This window comes from Eutrigla gurnardus, assembly GCF_963514095.1.
Source record: "Eutrigla gurnardus genome assembly, chromosome: 11".
Classification (NCBI taxonomy): domain Eukaryota; kingdom Metazoa; phylum Chordata; class Actinopteri; order Perciformes; family Triglidae; genus Eutrigla; species Eutrigla gurnardus.
In genome coordinates this window covers 3,387,222-3,407,336 of record NC_139925.1, presented here as the reverse complement: position 1 = coordinate 3,407,336, position 20,115 = coordinate 3,387,222, and the positions used below count along the sequence as shown (strand labels likewise).

Sequence of the window (20,115 nt, the reverse complement as noted above, 5' to 3'; positions counted from 1 at the left end):
GAAGATACTTTTATTCTTTTGCTTTTTTTCGCGTGCTTTCTTCATACCGCTGATGCGGGGAGAGACGGGAGGGACAGTAGAGAAGCGCAGGTCCGGCAGGGTGGGCGAAACCAAATCTCAGAGCGGGAGGGGGCACAGACAAACGTCACTATTTTTTACTGGTAAATTGAGAAAATCTACCACACTGTTGTGATTATAATGCTGAACATTCAATATCAATAATTGTGATATCATATTGGGTGGGTTGTGGTGGCTGGTTTGGATTATTGGGTGGGTTGCAACCCACCCATCCCCCCCATAAATTACGCCTATGAGCATCGACAGCGATAGCAGTAAAGCTGCTATAAGCTGTTTTAATTCTGGCTTTAGCGCTGTTAACACGTCACAGTTTTAATTTTTTTTTCATGCGAGAAAGTCACAGTTTAATCCAGTGCAGAGTCTGTGGGAGCCGCGACCGGTGACCAGGGCAACGGCTGTCACAGCGGCGGCAGCGCCGGTCTACTGATCTGATCGCCCAGGGCCAACCTCTGTCGTCATCCCGGGGGAGAAAAACGAGCCAAGTAACTTATCCGCACGCTTTTAGAGGTTTGCCGCTGGCTGGTTAAATTCTTTTTATTAGATTAATGTTGGTCTCATTGATGAAATCTAACAACTGTGGCAGTCGCATTAGTTTGTCTGAATGAAAAGTGTGCAGGGCTGCCTTTGGGCTGATGTTATCAATCGCTCTGGCTACGTTGTCCCGGTCCGAGGTGCCTGGAAACTTAAGGCCCGCCCTACTCTGCTCTGATTGGCTAGAACTCCTTGGTTACCCTGAGTACCATTGGTAGTTGGAACTATCACTTTAAACGACTGGTTACAGTTAAAAAATAAAAAAAAAACACTTCACCAAAATATTGCTACGCCGGATTTCCGGCACCGTGCCGGAGGTCTTCAAGCCCTGCATACCAACGTTGTTTCACCGAGGTGGAGCCATTATTTACAGTCGCTTTAAACTTATAAGGCTGGTAGATTATATTACAAGCTACTTGTTTTAGTGCGATATTCCAGATCGTGATAATAAACCATAAGAATGCAAAAGCAAAGACTTTACAAAGTTAATAGTTAACCTCTCCTCATTTGAGCCTAATAATTACAATAACCTGATGAACACATGTTAAATACATCATTTATCAGCTGCTTCAGTATGAAGCTAAACAGACGAGCTACGTTCCTGTGTTGTTGTCCACCAGCTGATCCTTTAAGTGAAGGCCCGAAGTTAGCAACAACTGACCTTTAAGGTGGAAACAGTAAACTGTTGATTATTAGCTCCCCTGCTTCCCCACACGTACCTGTAGAGGACTCAGGTTGCAGTAATAGTCCTGAATGATTTTCGGAGGAAGGTCCTGGAGGACGTCCTCCTTCATCCTCCTCAGAAGGAAGGGTAGCACCTGTCGATGTAGCGCCTCCATCGCCAGCACGCCTGAGAGGAATCAATATTAATAAAAGTTAATGTTCTAGTTCGAATGAGCCTTTAAGGGTTCATAAAAATAGTTTACATTTTTAAAAGGACACACCTGCCTCCTGCTCCCGTGAGGAACTTTTGGCGTCGCGGCTGGCCAGGATGGGTTTACCGTAGCGAGCAGCAAACTGCCGCTCTGTCCCGAGGAAGCCCGGCATGAGGAAGTCGAACAATGACCAGAGCTCCAGGACATTGTTCTGGATGACGGAGAAAAACCAGTCAAGCCCTGAATAGTAAACACGGGCAGAGAAGTGGAATCCCATGAGCTCACCTGAATGGGCGTTCCCGACAAGATGATCCGGAAGTTGGCAGCCAGCTGCTTGATGGCTTTAGAGAGTTTGGTTTTCCCGTTCTTGATGACGTGGCCCTCGTCGAGGATACAGTAGTTAAATTTGATATTTCTAAAAGCAGAAAAGTTTGTGTTAAAAACCAATCTAAAAACATAAAAAAAGACAGATGTTATTAATGGAAGAATACGCACCTAAAAAAGTCAATGTCATTCCGTACCACATCGTAAGAGGCGACGACGAGATTGTGTTTTTTCACTTGGTGCTGCAGCCTGAAAACGTGCGTTTGCTTAGGTTCATTCATATAAATGAGACGTGTAATAATTAATCCAGACAGACATTAAAAAGGGAGGTTTTGTTCTCCTCAACAGCTCAAGTTCGAGAGTCTGAAAGCAGCGTTCTCTTTACCGGATCCGCTCCGTGGGAGGCCCGGTGTAGTGCAGCGGGTGGAGGTACTCTTTGGTGCAGAACTTGCTCACTTCGTCGACCCAGTGGCCCGTCAGTGTGGGAGGACACACCACCAGCGAGGGCAGGGGGCAGCTGTCCGGGGCCTTGGTCTTGGCGTATTCCTGAGCCCTGAATGGAAAAACAAAAGCAGGAGGAGGGTCCAGTTGACTTGGGTTTGATGGTTTCAGCATCAGCCGTGATTCGTCCCAGTTTTTCATCCATAAAACTTCTGATTGGTCCGATTGTCTGATGGCATGTGAGACTCTTTGTGGTCGTAAATTATACAAATCCTTTTCACATTCACTGTGTTTTAGAGTTCAATTTCATTTGAAGGAAATCCACTAATTTATTTATTTTTAACCTAACCTCATTTTGGTTCCTCTTTTCTTTTTTTTTTCTTTTTTAAAAAAAGGGAAAGATATCCGATATTTCACTTTGGTTTCAGAAATAATTCATGTTAATGCATTTAGACAATTCAGAACTCCGGTCGAGAGAAACAATCGTTTATATTAACAATACAACAAGGAATTAGGAGACAAAGCACCGTAATGGCCCTCATTGTGATGAAGCAGTAGAATATCTGACATTGATAACTTGAACCGACATGAACAGCTCGGACTGGTTTCACTGTTTAAATCCTAAATTGAAAGTGGAGAACGGTAGGAGTGCTGGTGCCTACCTGAGGTAGGTGTCTCCTGCCAGAATGCAGATGGACTGCAGCGTCTTGCCGAGGCCCATGTCGTCACACAGGATGCCGTGCAGCTTGTATTTGTTCAGGAAGGACAACCAGTTCACTCCGTCCTGCAAGACGACGCACAAAAGAGCCCGTGATGAAATCCGCCCGCACACAAGCAGAAGGTCTATATTCTGATCATTATCGGGATAAAAACGTGTGCGGACACACACCTGCTGGTACTTCCTGAGCTCGGCCTTAATGGGGACAGGGATCTTGTAGTTCTCCAGCTTCCTGCCGTCTAGTAGTTGCTCCAGGAAGTGGCGTTCTCTGGCCTTCTGGCGGATCAGGTCAGCTGACATGGCTGGAGGGTCTGGTATACCTGCCTGGTGGACAACAAGGGGACAAATATATACACACATAAAAATAAAGCTTTCGAAGCAAAGCGCTGGATGATCACAGAGAGAATTATAAATCTGCATAAAAACAGAGTGATAGGTGATTATGAGTTCCTACCTCGAGGGGCAAAAGGCGGATGAGCGTGGCGAAGCACTGCGTGGCCATGAAACGGATGCTGTCACTGGGGTCACTCATCCGTCCCAGCACCGGCACCACAAGCAGCACGATGTAGGGCACGATGTCCACGTCCAGCTGCTCCATGACACCTGGAGGACCGCTCGTCAAGGGGATTAACGTAGAGAAATAACACCAGCACTGCCAATCAAAAGGGAAAGCATTCATTTCTGTGTAAAGTTACGGTGTGTGGAGGATACAGGCCAACGCCTCGATGGCTCCTTCCTGTTTGGTGCAGTCGTCGATGGCAGCCAACCAGGGCAGAACGCACTCCAGGAAGGTGTTCATGGTCTCCAGCATGGCGATCTTACTGAGCACGCCCACGCAGCGCGCCGCCATGTGACGCACCGCCGTGTACGGGTGCTGCAGGCAGGTGAACAGATAGGGGAGCTGCTCCAGGAGCTAGAAGCAAGAAGAATTAAAGGAGTCAATATTTGCTTTGCATTATAATAGTTGGTTTAAAATCCTTCCATTCTGAATATGGTTCAATTTCTCGAGTGAATTCTCTTTTCTGACATTTTCATAGCTACAATCAGCAATATTAAACCGTTATCTCTCCAAATGATGCCGTTAGAATCAATCACGTTGTGACTGAGGTGTCGGTGTAGAAGGCTCACCAAAGGTTTGAGTTCAGCCGCCATGGCGCCGGCCATCACTTCCAGCACCTGCAGAGAGTTGACGAGTTCCTGAGCTGCAGCGTCTCCCCTCTCCAGCTGGACCTGCCTGTCTAGAACACACAACGGACAGGAAGTGACTCAGCACGGATGCTAATTTAGTAGAGTCTCATTTTTATCTCCTTGCTCTTATAAATGCATACGATAAGATTTTGCTGTACGCTTTATTCATTTAAAAACACTGATTACAATGTGTACCGCTGCACTGAAAGATAGACGTAATCATTTCCACAATTCAACTAAATATTCCGATCAATCCATGTTTATTGTATCATTTCAGAACCACCTTTTCTCTCTGCTCTCCTACTTGAGGGAGGCTCACAGCTGAATGAACAGACATTTGAAGCTTCATTCAAAAACAACAAAAGAAGCTTTGAATGTAAAAAAAGACGTGCTACACAAGTGTATTGGATTTAGACAACTACCTAGGCTGTCTCTTATAACGTAGAAACATTTACATGACGGCTAATCTTAGATTATGATGGCATTTTTACAACCTTGTCCATCAAAATGACTGAAAACAAGAAAGTGATGCAATTTCTACACCTCACATTCATACCTGTAGGCACCCGATTCACACGGACACGAGTTTAAAATTTAAATTTGCAAGAAGCCAATTTAAGTACGTGTGAAAGAAATAGTTCCACTACGTCTGATATGTAAATAAAATCAACATACCGATGCATTGATTTTCAGTGACGACCATCCTCAGCGGTCCCACGGTGTTCACCCACAAGTACGGCAGACACTTGGTGAAGTCTGCACCAAAGTGCCTAGCAACCGTTGTCAGGGAGAACTCTGCCCCTCGTCTCTGAATGAGGAAAGGCTTCTTGCTCTTCAAAAAAAGAAATCGTGTTTAAAAAATAAATAACAGCACAAGCGGTTACAGAGATCTGAATGCAGCAGCTCTCCAGTACCTCGTCGTTATCGGTGCAGATGGTGCTGCCGGGAGGAAGCTCTGTGGTGGGGGTCTTTGGGGCTTTCGGGGCTGGACCCCTCTTACTGGTGATGGCAAACGCAGCCCTTTGGTGGCGGTACAGCGTGATAATGCCTCTGGTTTTGCTGACCATGTGATGCGGGCAGTCTTTCTCCAACCCGCTGCCTGATGCATTAAATATTGGGATAATAAGGTTAAAAAGGAAAGGACTACAGTCAACAGCACACAGAAGACTAACCCTTCCTTACATTCCCTTCCCCCTCTATTGGTGATTTATCACTTATATTTAGCAGATCAAATAATGTCAGTACGCCATGTTTTGACATTCATGAAAACACTGAGTAATGAAATATATTACCTTTGGCGGTTTCCTGCGTGGGGGGAACGGGGCAAGCCGACGAGGGCGTGACCGCCGAGTCCATGCACGCCGAGGCACAGAGGTTTTTGATGATCTTGGGGTTCGGGCACGGCGAGCGTCCGGCACACTGCTGCAGCAGCTTGGCTATGAAGGAAGCGGCGTAGCCCTGGATCAGGGTGTTCTCCTCCCGCTTCACCGTCTCCATCAGAGGCCGGACCAGCGGGTTGAGCTTTTCCGGAAGCACCTGGAGGTTGATGACGGCGCAGGCGGCGAACATGTGGACGCGCAGGTGCAGCTGCTGCCACTCCGTGTTGGTCTCCGTCACCGTCGCTTGGGCCTGCTGTCGCTTGCTGTCCAGCGCTTGCCACTGGCTGGACTTTGTGTTCAGACCCGCCGTTGACTCTGTGAAGATGGCGGTTACCTAGGGAACAAGGAGGTGGGAGAATCGGTTACAATCAAAACGCTCCATCTACACTGCCATCGACTACAAACGCATCCCTACTTTCTGCAGAAACTTTAGTGCAGCTGAAGAATTAAAGGTTCCATCAAGTTTGTACAAAAATCATATTGTTTCTTTCAGGATTCCCTTAATTTTTCAGTTAATAAAAAGGTTTCCGATTAATCATTATGCGTGTATGGACCTACCAGGTCATTGGCTTGATCAATAGTGAAAACGCTACAATTGAGGCGATCCTGCAGGTCAATCTGGGCATCGGCGAGCAGCGCGATGAGCTGCTTGCACTCGTTCTGCATGCGTGTGAAGGGGATGGCGATCTCGTCGTAGTACAGCTGCTCCGACAGAATGGCCAGGAGACGAGGCTGCACCATGCTCGACACGATCTGACAATCCTGAGAGACGTCGGAAGATTAATGTTTCTGCCTCCAGAAAAGAAAAGTATTGCAACTAGTAATCCACAATAACAATAAAAAAAGACTCAAGAGGCTTGAGCTTTTCACCTTCTGCAGCGTAGCCCACTCACAGAGCACCAGAGCCACAGCGATGCGCTGCAGGGCCGACTTGGAGTTGAGGTGGAAGAGCAGCAGCTGGCCCAAAGACTCGGCGGGTCGGATCTCCTGGGAGGCAGCGTTGAGCTGAGGGTCACAGATACACCTACACAGAGCCCCCAGCAACCTGGTTTACAGAGACACAGAGTTAGCATCTTCACAAACCACTCAAAAAAGCAATCCAGGTTTCTTTATTTGTTGAGCAAAATTCACCTCAACTTTTGTTCCCGTTCCGATGCAACAACCTACTTACTTGGCGGCCATGAGGCGGGATCGAACCACGACGTAGTCCCTCGTCACGGTGTCTTCCGTCACCGTCTCTGCACCGGCGATGTACTCCTGGACCGTTTCCTTCACCTGAATGGTGCCTTGACGTGCCTTCACACCAGCCTTTTCCTGTTACATCAACATTAAGGGTTTAAATTATTACCTACACATTCATATCATGTGTAGGGACGGGATGATGAAGGATTTTAATCGCAAAAAATCCCTAAAAAAACAAAACAAAAAAAACTCATAAGTTGAAAAAGCTTTCTAGCTCGCTATCAAGGTAGAGAAATGGAAAAATAGAGTTGAGAATAAAGGCTACAAAAACAATAAACACTTTATCAGTGTAGGGAGACCGTATTATTCTTATTAAAGATTTATAGTGACACCAGTACGTGTTTCTTTAATTTATTTTAAGTATATTTTGATGATTATCAGGCTAATGTCGTGAATTGCAATCATTTTGGCAGCATAATCGTGACATTAAATTTTCATATGGTCCCATGCCTAATCATGTGGCATTAGAAATGTTGCTTTGCGTGGGCAAAGAAATAAGCAGCTCATCTCCCGTTTCATCAAACAAACTGAGTTGTTTGGTTCAACGTGTCCATTACAGTTTTATTTCCTCCCACAGACGGTTCAGGTTGTTCCGGCTCCTCTGACTCAAACATAAAAAGCCAGGGATGTTACCTTCGCCGTCTCCCAGGCCGTCGCCTAGCAACCACAGCAAGGTTAATTCGTTTTGTGTGATGTCTTGAAGTCACATACATTATTCTAATGAACTCGGAGAGTTATGTCACACTCCCACGTCAAGACTGGAATCTTTAGTCACTTGATGTTTTTACACCAAGCTAAAATTGCTACATCCTAGCAGCTAAACGGGAGCATCAGTTTGGGATAGAACCACTAACAATTCTGACTCATCTATGATTAAAAAAAAGCCGACCTTGCAGCGGGCCTTGACTTCCAGCAGCATGTTCAGGTCTATGGGAATGTGTGAGGCCTGCATCATGAGACAGAGCCAGGCGCCCATCCACGGACAGCTGGCTGCGACCACGTACTGCTGGGGGGCCTGAGACAGCAGCTCCATCCACACCTGCACCGGGACAGACCACAACAAATACATCAAAATGAACGCCAACTGGTCATCCTTACTAAAGCAAAGAAAAGTGAGACTTTCTGTATCGTTTCCAGTAAGGAAACGCAGCCCATCTTAATCCTTCAGATGAAGAAACAAACCTTCTGAATCAGTTCGAGGATTTCCTCGTTGCTCTCCAGGATGCAGGACTGGAACATGTGCCGCAGCATCTCTTGCAGGATGGGGTTGAGCCACATGGCACAGCTCTGAAGAAAACCAGTCCTCATTTTAGGCAACAGATAAACAACACTCACACTGAACTAACAAACAACGAACTGAGGAATATCTATTATTTTGTTAGACGAAGTTAAAGGCCCCGTTTTCACAAAGCGTTTTTTTCTGGTAGAAAAGTATCTGAAGGGACACTGGGGCAGTGCTTCATCCCAGCGTTTCTATGACAACCACTCTAATCACTGTTTTTTTTTTTATCATTAATGTGTTAGACGTGTAGATACAAATACTGTTTATTGGGAGTAATTAGAAAAATGCAGTGAACTTTACCTCATCAGCTTGAGACAGCAGCGTGAAAAGGGTTTCCAGCGCCGCCCGCCGTACTGATGATATCGTGTGTCTCAAGAACGGCCATACCCGCGGGACCAGCACCGTTAACGACTGCTGCATGCTGGGAAAGGAGAAAGAAAAAAACGTCTCAATATAAAAATATACACCGTCATTTCAGAGCACCCTGAATAAAACGATGCACGTCACAAGGGTATACGGTAAGACTCAGCAACCATCTAATTGTGTGTTTGGAGGACGTTTGGTTAGTGGTGGGCGTTCATCATATGATTGTGTGCTTTTATGCTAAATCAAAGTTCAAATTAAGTTCAGCCGATCTCTCGGCTCTCACAGCGCTACTCCACCGAGTCACAGCGCTGAGTTCTTGCACAATTGCATTTTTCATGCAACACAAACCACAAGTTCCTCAAATCTATTGTTTAAAGTCAACAGTAACCAAATCTTGACTGCAGGCTTTATATTGCAAAATCAAGCACAGCTTCCAGAGCTTGCCATCTGAAGTAGATGCTCCTGTAGCTGATAAAAGTGGACCAATTCATTTATATATTTGAATCACACATCACACTCTTTTCGCTTGACCCTGTAAATGTTTCTGAGGGACCGACCTGCACTGGCGGACCTGCGGGTAGGTGAGCAGCGAGGACAGCAGCGTCATGATGCTGTTGGTGGAAGCAGTGAGGTCATCGAGGTCCAACAGAGCGTCCCACAGCGTGTTCACGATGAAGGGCACCTGGGAGACGAACACATTCACTACATTAAAGATCTATCTGAAATACAGGATAATGTGCAGGGTTCCTACACCTTTTCCAAAGTCAAATTCAAGCACTTTTCAAGCATTTCAAGGTGCATTTCCAGCACCTTCCAGCTGTGGTAAACTCCATATTTGTACCAATCCAATGGTCAGTATTCAGTCTACTTATTCTGTCACTTGTTCATCACATTAAATGAGATGTTATTGTCCTCTAAACAACCAACATGATGTTTGGAGACAGCTTTTTACAGAAGGACCACAAATGAAAGGAAAACTAATTCCACTAACAGATCCACAGAAATATAATCACCAACTATTTTCATCATCTGTTCATCATCAAAAGTCATTTTTCATAAAGAAATGTCAGAAAATGCTGTTTTCAGTCCCTCAGATATGGAGATCTTCTTTTCTCTGTTCTATCATAGATGTCATCACATACAACACACATTTCAAGACCTTCATTCTAAATCCAAGACCTTTCCAAACCTTGAAAATACCACACTAAAATTGTCTAAAAAGTGTTTAAGGATTTCTAGCTCCTGTATCGACTCCGATTGTGACCAACTGAAACGCTGACGTTTCCTACTCGTGCCTCTGACCTTATTGGGCAGCAGCCGTACCAAGCCTTCCACCACAGGGATGAGGGATGCGGCCGCCACGGCCCTGACATCATCATCCAGGTCCTGCAGGCCTACAGTGATGGCGGGGAGCACCCGGGGCAGCAAAACGGAGATCAGGTCCTGGGGACACAAAAGGCACCAGACGGATGAAGATCGTAGATGTTTGGGCAAGAACAGCCTTTAACAGTGACATCACTCCGCAAAAGTTCACACGGATATAAGCTCCCCCCACAATATTATATTTATGACCATACGGCACTCAAATTGAACACAGTGTACTACCCCGATACACTTATTAAACAGAACAGGTGGTACCTGCCGGACAGCCAGGGCATACTTGATCCCGAGCAGGCCCCCGTGCCGGACCTCCCACTGGTCTTCTTTTAGCAGCTTCAGCAAAACGTCGACGGTCATGGAAACGCCATTTTCGTTCATGTGGCGAAGGGCCACGCCGAGCGTCTGGGCACACGTCTCCCTGACAGGAGCCACCACCTGATGAAAGGGAGATAGAAAAGAGACCAATCAGGTCCTCGCCTTTAGTACACTGCGTCTGAACGATAAAAAGAAGCCAGTAACTTTTTGACCAACCTCATCGGAGACAAAATCTCCGAAGCGATCTAGAGCGAAGACGCAGAGCAGCCGGATGACCAGGTCCTCGATCCACTCCCGATGCTGCCGCGACATCTAAAAATCAAAGCATCACACAAATTGTATCATTGCTCTTGAAAAGGTTTATTAAAATAAATTAACTGAGGATAAGGTGAGGTCATACCTGCTCTGCAGTGCTTCCCACCAGCTTGCCTCCCCCGGCACCTTGGGACTTGAGAATCTCTCTAAGACCCGTGCCAGCGCCATGACGAATCTGTAAACAACCACACGTGATACTATTTCACTTGTTTGTATTTATTTTCATCACCTTTAACTTAGACCTCATGTTCAACTACAGTTTAAATAAGACGGTTTTGTTTTTACCTCCCATGAAGGATTGAAGAGGTCGTTGCAGAGCTCCTCACAGAAGCTCTCCAGAGGCCACTCGTGGATCTGCAAAAGGCCAAAATGAGGCGTTACATCATCAGGATGTGACATCAGTGACTTCTCCGGTTTGTTTTTTATTCCTCACCTCCTCTAAAAGACCGGAGTTATCTGGAACGTTGTCGATTAAGACTTTATTCTCCGTTGCAGGTTGGTCGATCACTACGTTGGTGGTTTTCCTTCGTTTATCTTCAGGTTCACCCTCAAAACTGTCGTTACTAAAAAAAGGATGGAGAGATTCAAAAAGTGAATCATGTTCACTATTAGAAGCAAGGAAACTTTATATTTAAAAATTATAAAAATCCGATAAAATGCAATTGGTGGGGCTCTTCGATTAGGGAAAGGGATGATTGTCGCAATAAATAAATAACACTCACAACTTTCCATTATCCATAGAGTAAATATTGTCATATTTCCCCATGTCTACATCAACATGTATCATTTGTTAAATAGGAAGTTAAAATCTTTCTATTTGGTGTTTTAAGAGGTGGAGAACAAGGTCTCGAGCCATAATATCCCATGTTAACAGAATGTATATCTTACCTCTTTTCATTTGGATCCATGTCTCTGGATCTTTGTTTGGCCACTAGCTTGGCCATCCTCTTGGCCTTATTCTTCTGGCGACTGCTCATGCCTGGCCGGAACTCTGAGTCGATCAACTCCGCAGCCTGAATGGGCTAAAAAAGGAATCATTTTATTAATTCATTCTCAAAGCTTTACAGATCGCACAAGTGATGCATACTGTAAATAAGTAAATCCAACCGACAACACCATAGAAATAAACAGTGACTCTTCAAGGCTGAGTGCAGTCTCCCTATTCATGAGATCATATTAATTTCATACCGTGGGGGAATGTCTGCAGGACGTCAGTGAATGAAACTCAACACTGCCAGTTATCAAAGCACCAGAAACATCACGACAACCGTTATTCGTTTGCCAGTTACATTCCCTGCCTGCTACTAACTTAGATAAGACACGGGCCCAGAAGATATGAAGAGCCGACAGCATGATACAAGACAACGAAACAAAAACAGCCACGGTTTAATTTAAGAGGAGGCAGAGAAAGAGGCTGCCAGGCCAAAGGGAAGACGACAGCTAAAATCGGTATGAATTAAATAAACTTGGCGCTGCACAGCTCCACAGCAACAGCCTCCGTCATCATGAGACGAGTTACAGCCAACCTTCTTTCACGTGTCGACACAACTTAGCGAAGCAAGTCAGGACATGATGTAAAGCCACAGTATCTCACTACAACTTCAACTGTTGATGGAATAATCTGCGACAAAAAGGATGGCCACATTCTGCCTTATTTTGGATTGTCTTATAGTCCGTCCGAGGCTACAGCTTGCTGTAAGAGATGTAGAAACACAAAGCACATGCTAAAAGAGGTTAAAATGAGACCCACTATGTGGTTGCGAGAGCTGGATGCAGCTGTGGCTTTGCTTCCGTGGGCTCGGAGCCCACTGGGTGGGCAGGTGTAGTCCAGGTCCTCGTCGTTGAACAGCTCCTCCGTGTCCATGCCGAGAGCGGCGCCCATGTCCAGACCCAACTTCTTCTGGAGAAGCTTCCTCTGGCGAGCCAGACGTTCCTTTGGGTCCATCTCACCTGGAGAAAAAAAAAAATGACAGGGAGTCAGAGGAAAACTTCAGACAGACAGACAATGTACTTGGAGTAACAGTAGTTGTGTGAGGAAGACCAATTATGTGTCATTCTGCAAGGCAAATATGTAAAGTGTTTGAGGCCAAAAATAATGAAAAAAAAAAGAAAAAAAAGTCATAAATGGCTTTGAAAAATCACCGAGAATGTCAATGGTACAGAACGCAGTACTTCAAATGATGAGGATGAGCCGCTTTCCCTATTCAAATTAAATTCAAATTCACAGCCAAGTAGCCTAGTTTGTTGAGAGGTATTCGTGTCAGCATCAACCTCCGACATACAAGCTGTGACGTTGTAGTTCAGGCTCAATCAAAAACAAGAAGACGACCAGTGGTTTGTGTCCAGACTATAACCAAAACCAGCCTAAGCTCACGTTCATATGTACTTTAAGAATGAACGGAATGCATCTTTTTCCCCCCACATATGTGCGAGCGTTTGTGAGAAACCAATAAAAGAATCACTACAAACCAGTTTTGTCATCCTGCAGCTCAAACTCTGCCCCAGCAGATCCCAGCAGAGAAGCCCCATGTTTGAGCAGGCGGGAGATGTCGAAGTGGTAGAAAGTCAACCGGTCGCAAGAGGAGTCCTCCGGAGACAAGTGTTCACAAGACTCTACAAGAAACAAACAAAAGTGTCACACAACAGCAACCTCATGCCTCCCAACTACTACTCCACACAGATGGCTTTCATCAAGAACAAGTTCTCTTTTGGAAAAATAGTCTTCACAATGGATGGTTCTGAAAATGAAGGTTTTGTAATGTTGTCAGGGGAAGAAAAAAAAAAAAAACACTGAGCTTTTTCCAAAAACAGTGACTTCACAGATGCTGTTGGGTATAGCAGACATGTAACAAAGCTTTCTTTCTGATGCACTCTGGGAGAACTTATGTTGTTCAACAACACCGCTGCTGCCACTAACCGAAATGTATCAATGCTTGTTATCAGTTTGTGAAAATGATGATTTATTGATCAAAAAAAGTCTGTTTCAAGAAAGACGAAGACTAGACAAGAAAGGGGGGGAAGAGAGAGGGTATGACATGCAAGAAAAGCTGCTCCAAATCACCATTTTACAAAAACAAACATGTTGCATCAGAGTAAACCTGCTCAGACTGAGTGGAGTTACTGGCCCCCATCTTTGCCAAAGGTGCATTCTTTCATCACTAGTCATCATCCTGTGATAACTAACAGATAATAAAATGATGGATGATGCACTCCAAACAAAAGAGGAGAAAGCAGTTTCTCATGATTGGGTATCTTAAATGTGATGCATCAAATATGTACCTGATAAAAACCACACTTAATAATCCAAACTATCCCTTTAACTTAAAAAATAGCTCACCTTCTTTAGGTTTGGGCAACGGGTCCCACTCAGGAATATTCCTCACAATAGCCTCTACGGCTTGGCCCGCTGCTATCCGAGTATCCCAATTGGGACTCCTCAGGTAGGTCAACACCTTGTAATTGACAGAAAACAGATTTAAATTAAAACAGTCCGACCTATAAAAGAGAGGGAAAGACAAAAGTAAATGACGAAAGACAATATTTGCCCTTGCTTTTGCATAGTAAAGATGTTTGCTTTGGAACATGGTCTAAGTCAAATAATGAACGTACAGAATTCAATCCAGGTGCCAATTCAAGCTCACTGTCCTACCAGGAAGAATTACCCCAGGAAAGATATCATCAACATTTCACAAATTAGGACAGTCAAATTTGCCCATGTCGACATCATCTTCCGGAGGCTCATAAAAAGGCCCAACGGACGAAGCGATAAAAAAAAAGACGCACCTTTGATAGGAGATTTTCGAGTTCGTGCGGGTGGAGTTTGACCACTTCTCCAAGCTGCTGGGCCGCTGCTTTCCTGGTTACAGGTGTTGTTCCGGTGTCAAGCAGGATAAATAGACGATCAAGTCTAGAGACGGGTGACAACAAACAAAAATAATAAGTAAACGGAAACCAGGCCACGCACAGGTCACACAAGGCTGGTTTCTCTTCTCCAATTTTACCACAGCTAAAATTTAAACCTGATGAGGCCCAGATCATCTAAATCTTTGCATTTGCACAAAGTAATATGATGCACCCCTCCACACACACACTATATGGCCTTAGTGTTTTATTTTCACGGTTTTTAAAAAGGCTGAACTAAACTTAGCTGTTCTAAGTTCACCTTCACCCTCTTAGTCTTGTAATCCACATTACTGGTGATTATCTAAAATCTCATTATCTCAATACTTTGCACAACCCTACAATATCATCAAAAGACCGATAGGAGGACATTTGATGAATAATATTGGGATGCTTGATTTTTCCCCACATCGCTGAGCCCCCTTAGTTCGGCTGTGCATCCAGGTATAACCCTTTTAATGGACCTGGGTGTTTTCTCAGGTCATTTGTAGTCTATTAATAAAAAGCGGAGTGGATTTACAAGGTGTGGCCCACCCATCCCGTTCCCAGGTACCACCAACACTTGGGAACTGGACTACAAGTTGAGTCTTGCTTTTTTTGCAATGCAAGAAAAAAAAAGAAAAGAAAAGCCACGTGGAATTATCACAACAAATCACCACAGGGGGAAAACGGCAGCCACAGTAAACACGGAAGAAGTGATGATATCCAGCAGTTTTAGTGACGTCAGAGGGCACTTGAACGTAAAGCGTGGTGGAGGAAGACGGGCTTTGACATTTAGTCACTGAAACAGTTATTAATACTAACTTCTACAGGTAGCCAAGTGTGGCATCTCGTGTTAACAGACTGGCTACAACTTTTAAAAATTACGTTATAAAGTCATCTATTTTATTATTGAAGGCTGTCGATCACTTAAAATGTTTTTTTCTCCCTCCTCTCTTCGTTACCTGACATTTACGCACCTGTGGTAAACACGAGTCCTAATTGACTGTGTGTGAGTGTGTGCGTTCGGTCTGTAACCAAACAAAAGTTACAACCATACCGTTAACCACACCGGCGTTAGCTTCGCCGGCTAACTTTTAAGCCAACCCCGTCGCCATGCCATTCTTTTACCAAACCAAAAAGCTAGGATTAGCCGGTTAGCTGGCTAGCGTAAAAAGAGGGGAAAGTCGCGGTGGTTGCAGATGAAAAAAAAAACACAATCTTACCTCGATACAGCCATGTTTTAGTTTCTTTGCGGCCTTTCGCGCCCCACATTCAACAGGCCACCGGCAAAATGTGAGCTATGTCCCCCCTTCTCTCTCTCTTTCTCGCTGCTGTTCTCAATGCGGCAGATAACCGTAGCCAGATTAAGTCATTAGCTTAGTTAGCAGCTACTAGCTAGTTAGCAGCTACTAGCTAGCCAGCTAAGCTAGCTAGCCGAGGCCCAGGCTGCGCCGCTTCCGACCAGGCCCCGACCCTCTTGTCTCTTACGGGAAAGCGGAGCGGAGTTTCACCACCGATTCATGGCTTTCAAAGTCCTCTCCCCGCCGCAACGAAACGTCGCCGAGGTGCCTCACGCACATCAATCTAAAGCCGAGGTTACCCTTCGGAACTCTTCGCAGATAAATATTTCAACCTAATAAGGTATAAAGAGTAATTTTGTGGCGCGCCGAGGGCGACCCAGAAGACTGTTTTTATACGAGGAGCCATCTTGCATTTATTCCTTCCTCCATAGCAGGCGGATGCTGATTGGTCAGAGGCATCGAGGGGGGAGCCAATCACAGCGCACGTTAAAAGAGGACACGAATGGAAAGTCAAAAAAAGAAAGTCTCAGTAGTGTTCGGTGCTTTGTTGCATCCTACGTGGCTCTAGTGGTTTAGCCAGTGTCTCTACGACTTACCGTTCTGGAGATAGAGTTTAAATTAAAAAAAAGGAATAAACCATAATCCTAACCCTAACCCCAATTCTCACATTTCTGCTTATATCTCGGGAACGGAGGGTCTTAGAGACTTGGGTGGCATCTGACCTCTACCCTTCTGAACATGCCAGTCTTTGGCCCGTGTCTCTACGACCGTTCTGGAGATACAGCCAGGATAATAAAAGGAAGTAACCCTAACCCAACCCTAACACTAACTCTATACCCAACCCTAATTTTCACATTTCTGCTTATATCTCGGGGACGGAGGGTCTTCGAGACCTTAGAGTGGGTGGCGTCTGACCCTTCTGAACACGCCAGTCTTTAGCCCGTGTCTAAACGACTTACCGTTCTGGAGATACCGCCAAAATAAAAAAAGGAATTAACCCAAATCCCAACAATTCCTGTTAGAAATACTCAGTTAACTGTATGTAACTTAAAGGATCCTATTAAATTATTTTTTATTTTTGTTATATGTTTAATTTAGTGATTTAATATATTTTTCATGACATTTTATTTTGAATTTTGCTGACGTGGCTTCCAGTTAAAGCCTCCAGTGAAGCCTGAGCTGACCGTGGTCCTGAAAAGCCATCGATTTCAAACAGAAAATCCACTCCTTTGAGTTAGGAATGTTAATCAATGAAGACAATTCTGCAGACAGAAGTTCTATTCAAGCATTTGCAATGTGCAAATGAAGTGTGTTTTATTGAACTGTCACTATGACAACAGGACGTTTAGTGCTCCTATCAGACACGATCGCACACATCTGCATTTTAGTGGTTTATTGCATCATATATACTTCCTCTGATATGGCGCTGACTTTTCCTGTGACGTCTCTGTGGCTGCAGACACTTACTAAGTATATGAATATTCACATTTTGTTGTTGATAATCTCATCAGTTTATCAAACCCCTTTCATCATCATCGTGACAGCTGCATGATTCAACAGTGTTTCCCCCACAGAGCACAAACACTGTTTTCAGACCAGCTGAGAGTTTAAATATTTACCAGACAATCAAAAAATAAAGCTTGACTTCATGGCTGGATCTTTCTCAGCCATGAAGTCAAGTCTTTCATAGTGTTTTCATATCGGAAGACTTTTATGTCAGAGCATGTATTTCTCTCTCATTCCACAATAGATTAAATGATAAATACAACACATCCTGTTTATAAGAAGGTTTGTTTCTTCTCTGTGCAGCAATGTGATTCAATAAATGTAATTATCATAACGGACCACAATTCTTCTTCTTAAGGCATTGTCATAGAAATCAAGTTGCAAACTGCAGTACATTTCCGAAGTAAATTTGTAAATTTGTGATTTATTTTATTTTGAGACAGGGGCAATGCACAATAAGACATTAACCTTGTACAACAAGAAAATATGCATTCTGCCAGGTTGTAGCAAATTACTATTTTCCACCTGTCGTCCCTCGAGGAAAAGATTAATAAAAGAACAAACAAAGCAAAAACAAAAAAACAAACAAAAGAAAAACAGAGACAACAGGACGTGTGATCTGTCAGATATTTCCCCCTTAAAGTTTAGAGCTATATGTTGCCCCCGGACACAAATACAAGTCTGTTATCCTGGATTTAACAGCAAAACGGAGAAACTTCCCGTATGAGACATCTTTGAGATTCCTCTGATGAAAACCACATTACGGAAGCAAAGTTGTGACTGCTCAGAATTGGAATGAAAAAAATATTGTATCACATAATGAGCATCCTGTTTCTACAATTTTTTTTCTTTTTTTTGGTTATGAAACATTGTTACGCAATTTCTGAAAATAAGCACAGGGGAGTGTTATGTGTGTTCACATTTAGATCTCAGTAAATACTGTTTCATCTGTTCGGGGACGGCAAAGAATGTATGGGTGGAAGTCATTTTCACTGTTTTATTAAATTATCAATATGTAAAATAAATAAATAAATAGGAACAGATATGATTAAGCATTTTAAGGGTTTTATTACAATTTTTGTTATAATTAAAACAAATACAAACATGGGGAATGAGGACAAATCTGCTTGATACTTCTAAAAATTGTATATATTTACTTTTTTTCACCTGTTTTTGACTATTCAAAATAACAACCAAGAGGCTAATATGTATGATACTGTTAAATGTAATGTACCTTTTGTCTCCTCCTCATCAGTATTGGAGAAAAAAATGAGCAACACGCATTTATATCGAGCACATTTATTTTTAAACTGTTAATGATGCAGTTGTGTTTGGGAGCCGAACACCGTTTCACCCACTGATGTCAGTAAAGGCTGCAGAATTTAAAAATAGACGTGTGGAAATGAAACATGATGTTAATTTGTGGAGTTATTGGGGGTTTTTTTCAAACAGAGATGCAGTGACGGTGAACTGGGGAGGAAATAAACAGTAAAAACATACAGCAGGCCTTATTAAAAATATTACTCAGAGCTGATCATTAAAACACTCTGACTTCTCAGCATGTTGCTGTCGTGTGTCGTCGTCTTCTCGGAATAACTGAGATCTCAGTGATCATTCTACCTTTTGATCAAATTGAAGGTAAAAAAAATTACTTTTTCCTGATTTGATCTGTTTAATCCTCCCCATGTTATTATTTTTAATTTATTTATTTATTTTACATTTTAAACTTTATTTTATTATTGGCTTGTTTTAATGTTTGTTTTCCTCCAATGCTTTTAATGTTTTATGTAAAACACTTTGAATTGCCCTGTTGTTGAAAGGTGCTATAAAATTGCCTTGCCTTGCCAGAGCATACACATAATAAATGATGCATAGCTTATTTGAAGATATCACAATGGGAGGTTTGTTTAAAAGCTGTTGATTAAAGATCATTTAGATCTTCAGCATCCTTAACTGTAAACGACAGTCGATAGGCAGACATTTCTTACAATGACCTCAGAATCAGGGATCTTTGATCCCAGTAACTTCATTCATTCTTTATTAATTATTGAGTATCTTCATCGACACTTTATTTCCAAATGCTAATAATAATAATTCAAACTCCATTAAACTGTCAAGCTCAGCCACTGCTATAAACTTTAGCCAGTTAGCTCCTGTTAGCTATGGCAACCACAATGCTAACGTTATTTCTGAATCGACCCAATTAGAGGCTGCTGCTGTAAAGTATTCATATTAGCATTTTCCCCTAATGACACTTTTATTTCTCCGGCTTGGATCCAATATATATTGCAATCGTTTTTTTATTGCAATATTTCTTATATTATTGTCTGTGAAGTTCCAACTCCAAATGAAGAGATTTAAATTAAAGATTTTTTTTCTTTTTCTCTTTTCCAAGGTCACAGTTTATAAGATGCTGAGCTGAAAACATACTGCTTTTTTAAATGTTTAATGGATGTTTAATTGCTGGTGACAGACCAGACAGCCTGCACTAGTTCTTTCCAAGGTCACCCTCATTTATCAGAGGAGTATCTCACCCTGTTTATTACATTCATAAATACACATTCTGAATATTGAAAACACAAAGTTTGGTATTCACGGAGTAACAGATGGATCGGTGGGCGGTTCAGGGTTTTTTCAGATGCAACCACAGGAAAGTATGTGAAAGTCATTTCTCTCATTTCTTTTACTGTTTTGCACTTTTTTTATAGGTTCATATGGTAAATAGATTTCATGCTTTAGTCGAACTGAGCAAAGACTTGTTCATTGTGGGATTCTTTAGGATTTTTCCCCCCCGCAAGACAAGACTCGAACAATGTGACAAGACTACAGAAATGAATACAAAAAACAGTAAAATAAACTAAAGTAGAACAAAAAAAGGGGAAAAGTAAAACAAGGTTAGTAAGCTTAAGACAAAATTCTAATAATGTATGCATATACATTATTATATATATATATATATATATATATATATATATATATATATATATATATA

The 20,115-nt window shown here is 43.1% G+C and overlaps 1 protein-coding gene across 1 annotated transcript; it reads right to left on the bottom strand.

The window, feature by feature from the left end:
* Nucleotides 1-1,298: 1,298 nt before the first annotated feature.
* On the bottom strand, nucleotides 1,299-16,018 carry btaf1 (BTAF1 RNA polymerase II, B-TFIID transcription factor-associated). The gene is made up of 32 exons (XM_084020580.1): nucleotides 15,540-16,018; nucleotides 14,218-14,341; nucleotides 13,772-13,886; nucleotides 12,904-13,047; nucleotides 12,185-12,384; nucleotides 11,323-11,456; nucleotides 10,868-10,997; nucleotides 10,720-10,788; nucleotides 10,520-10,609; nucleotides 10,336-10,431; nucleotides 10,063-10,239; nucleotides 9,727-9,867; nucleotides 8,982-9,106; nucleotides 8,359-8,479; nucleotides 7,959-8,063; nucleotides 7,666-7,815; nucleotides 6,706-6,848; nucleotides 6,405-6,579; nucleotides 6,093-6,296; nucleotides 5,448-5,868; nucleotides 5,070-5,254; nucleotides 4,831-4,987; nucleotides 4,096-4,205; nucleotides 3,679-3,880; nucleotides 3,422-3,570; nucleotides 3,139-3,291; nucleotides 2,912-3,033; nucleotides 2,194-2,361; nucleotides 1,980-2,057; nucleotides 1,770-1,899; nucleotides 1,554-1,695; nucleotides 1,299-1,459 (listed from the first exon to the last, which is right to left on the bottom strand). The coding sequence occupies exons 1-32, from the start codon at nucleotides 15,551-15,553 to the stop codon at nucleotides 1,302-1,304; spliced, it is 4,632 nt and encodes a 1,543-aa protein (XP_083876706.1). The 5' UTR covers nucleotides 15,554-16,018; the 3' UTR covers nucleotides 1,299-1,301.
* Nucleotides 16,019-20,115: the final 4,097 nt, after the last annotated feature.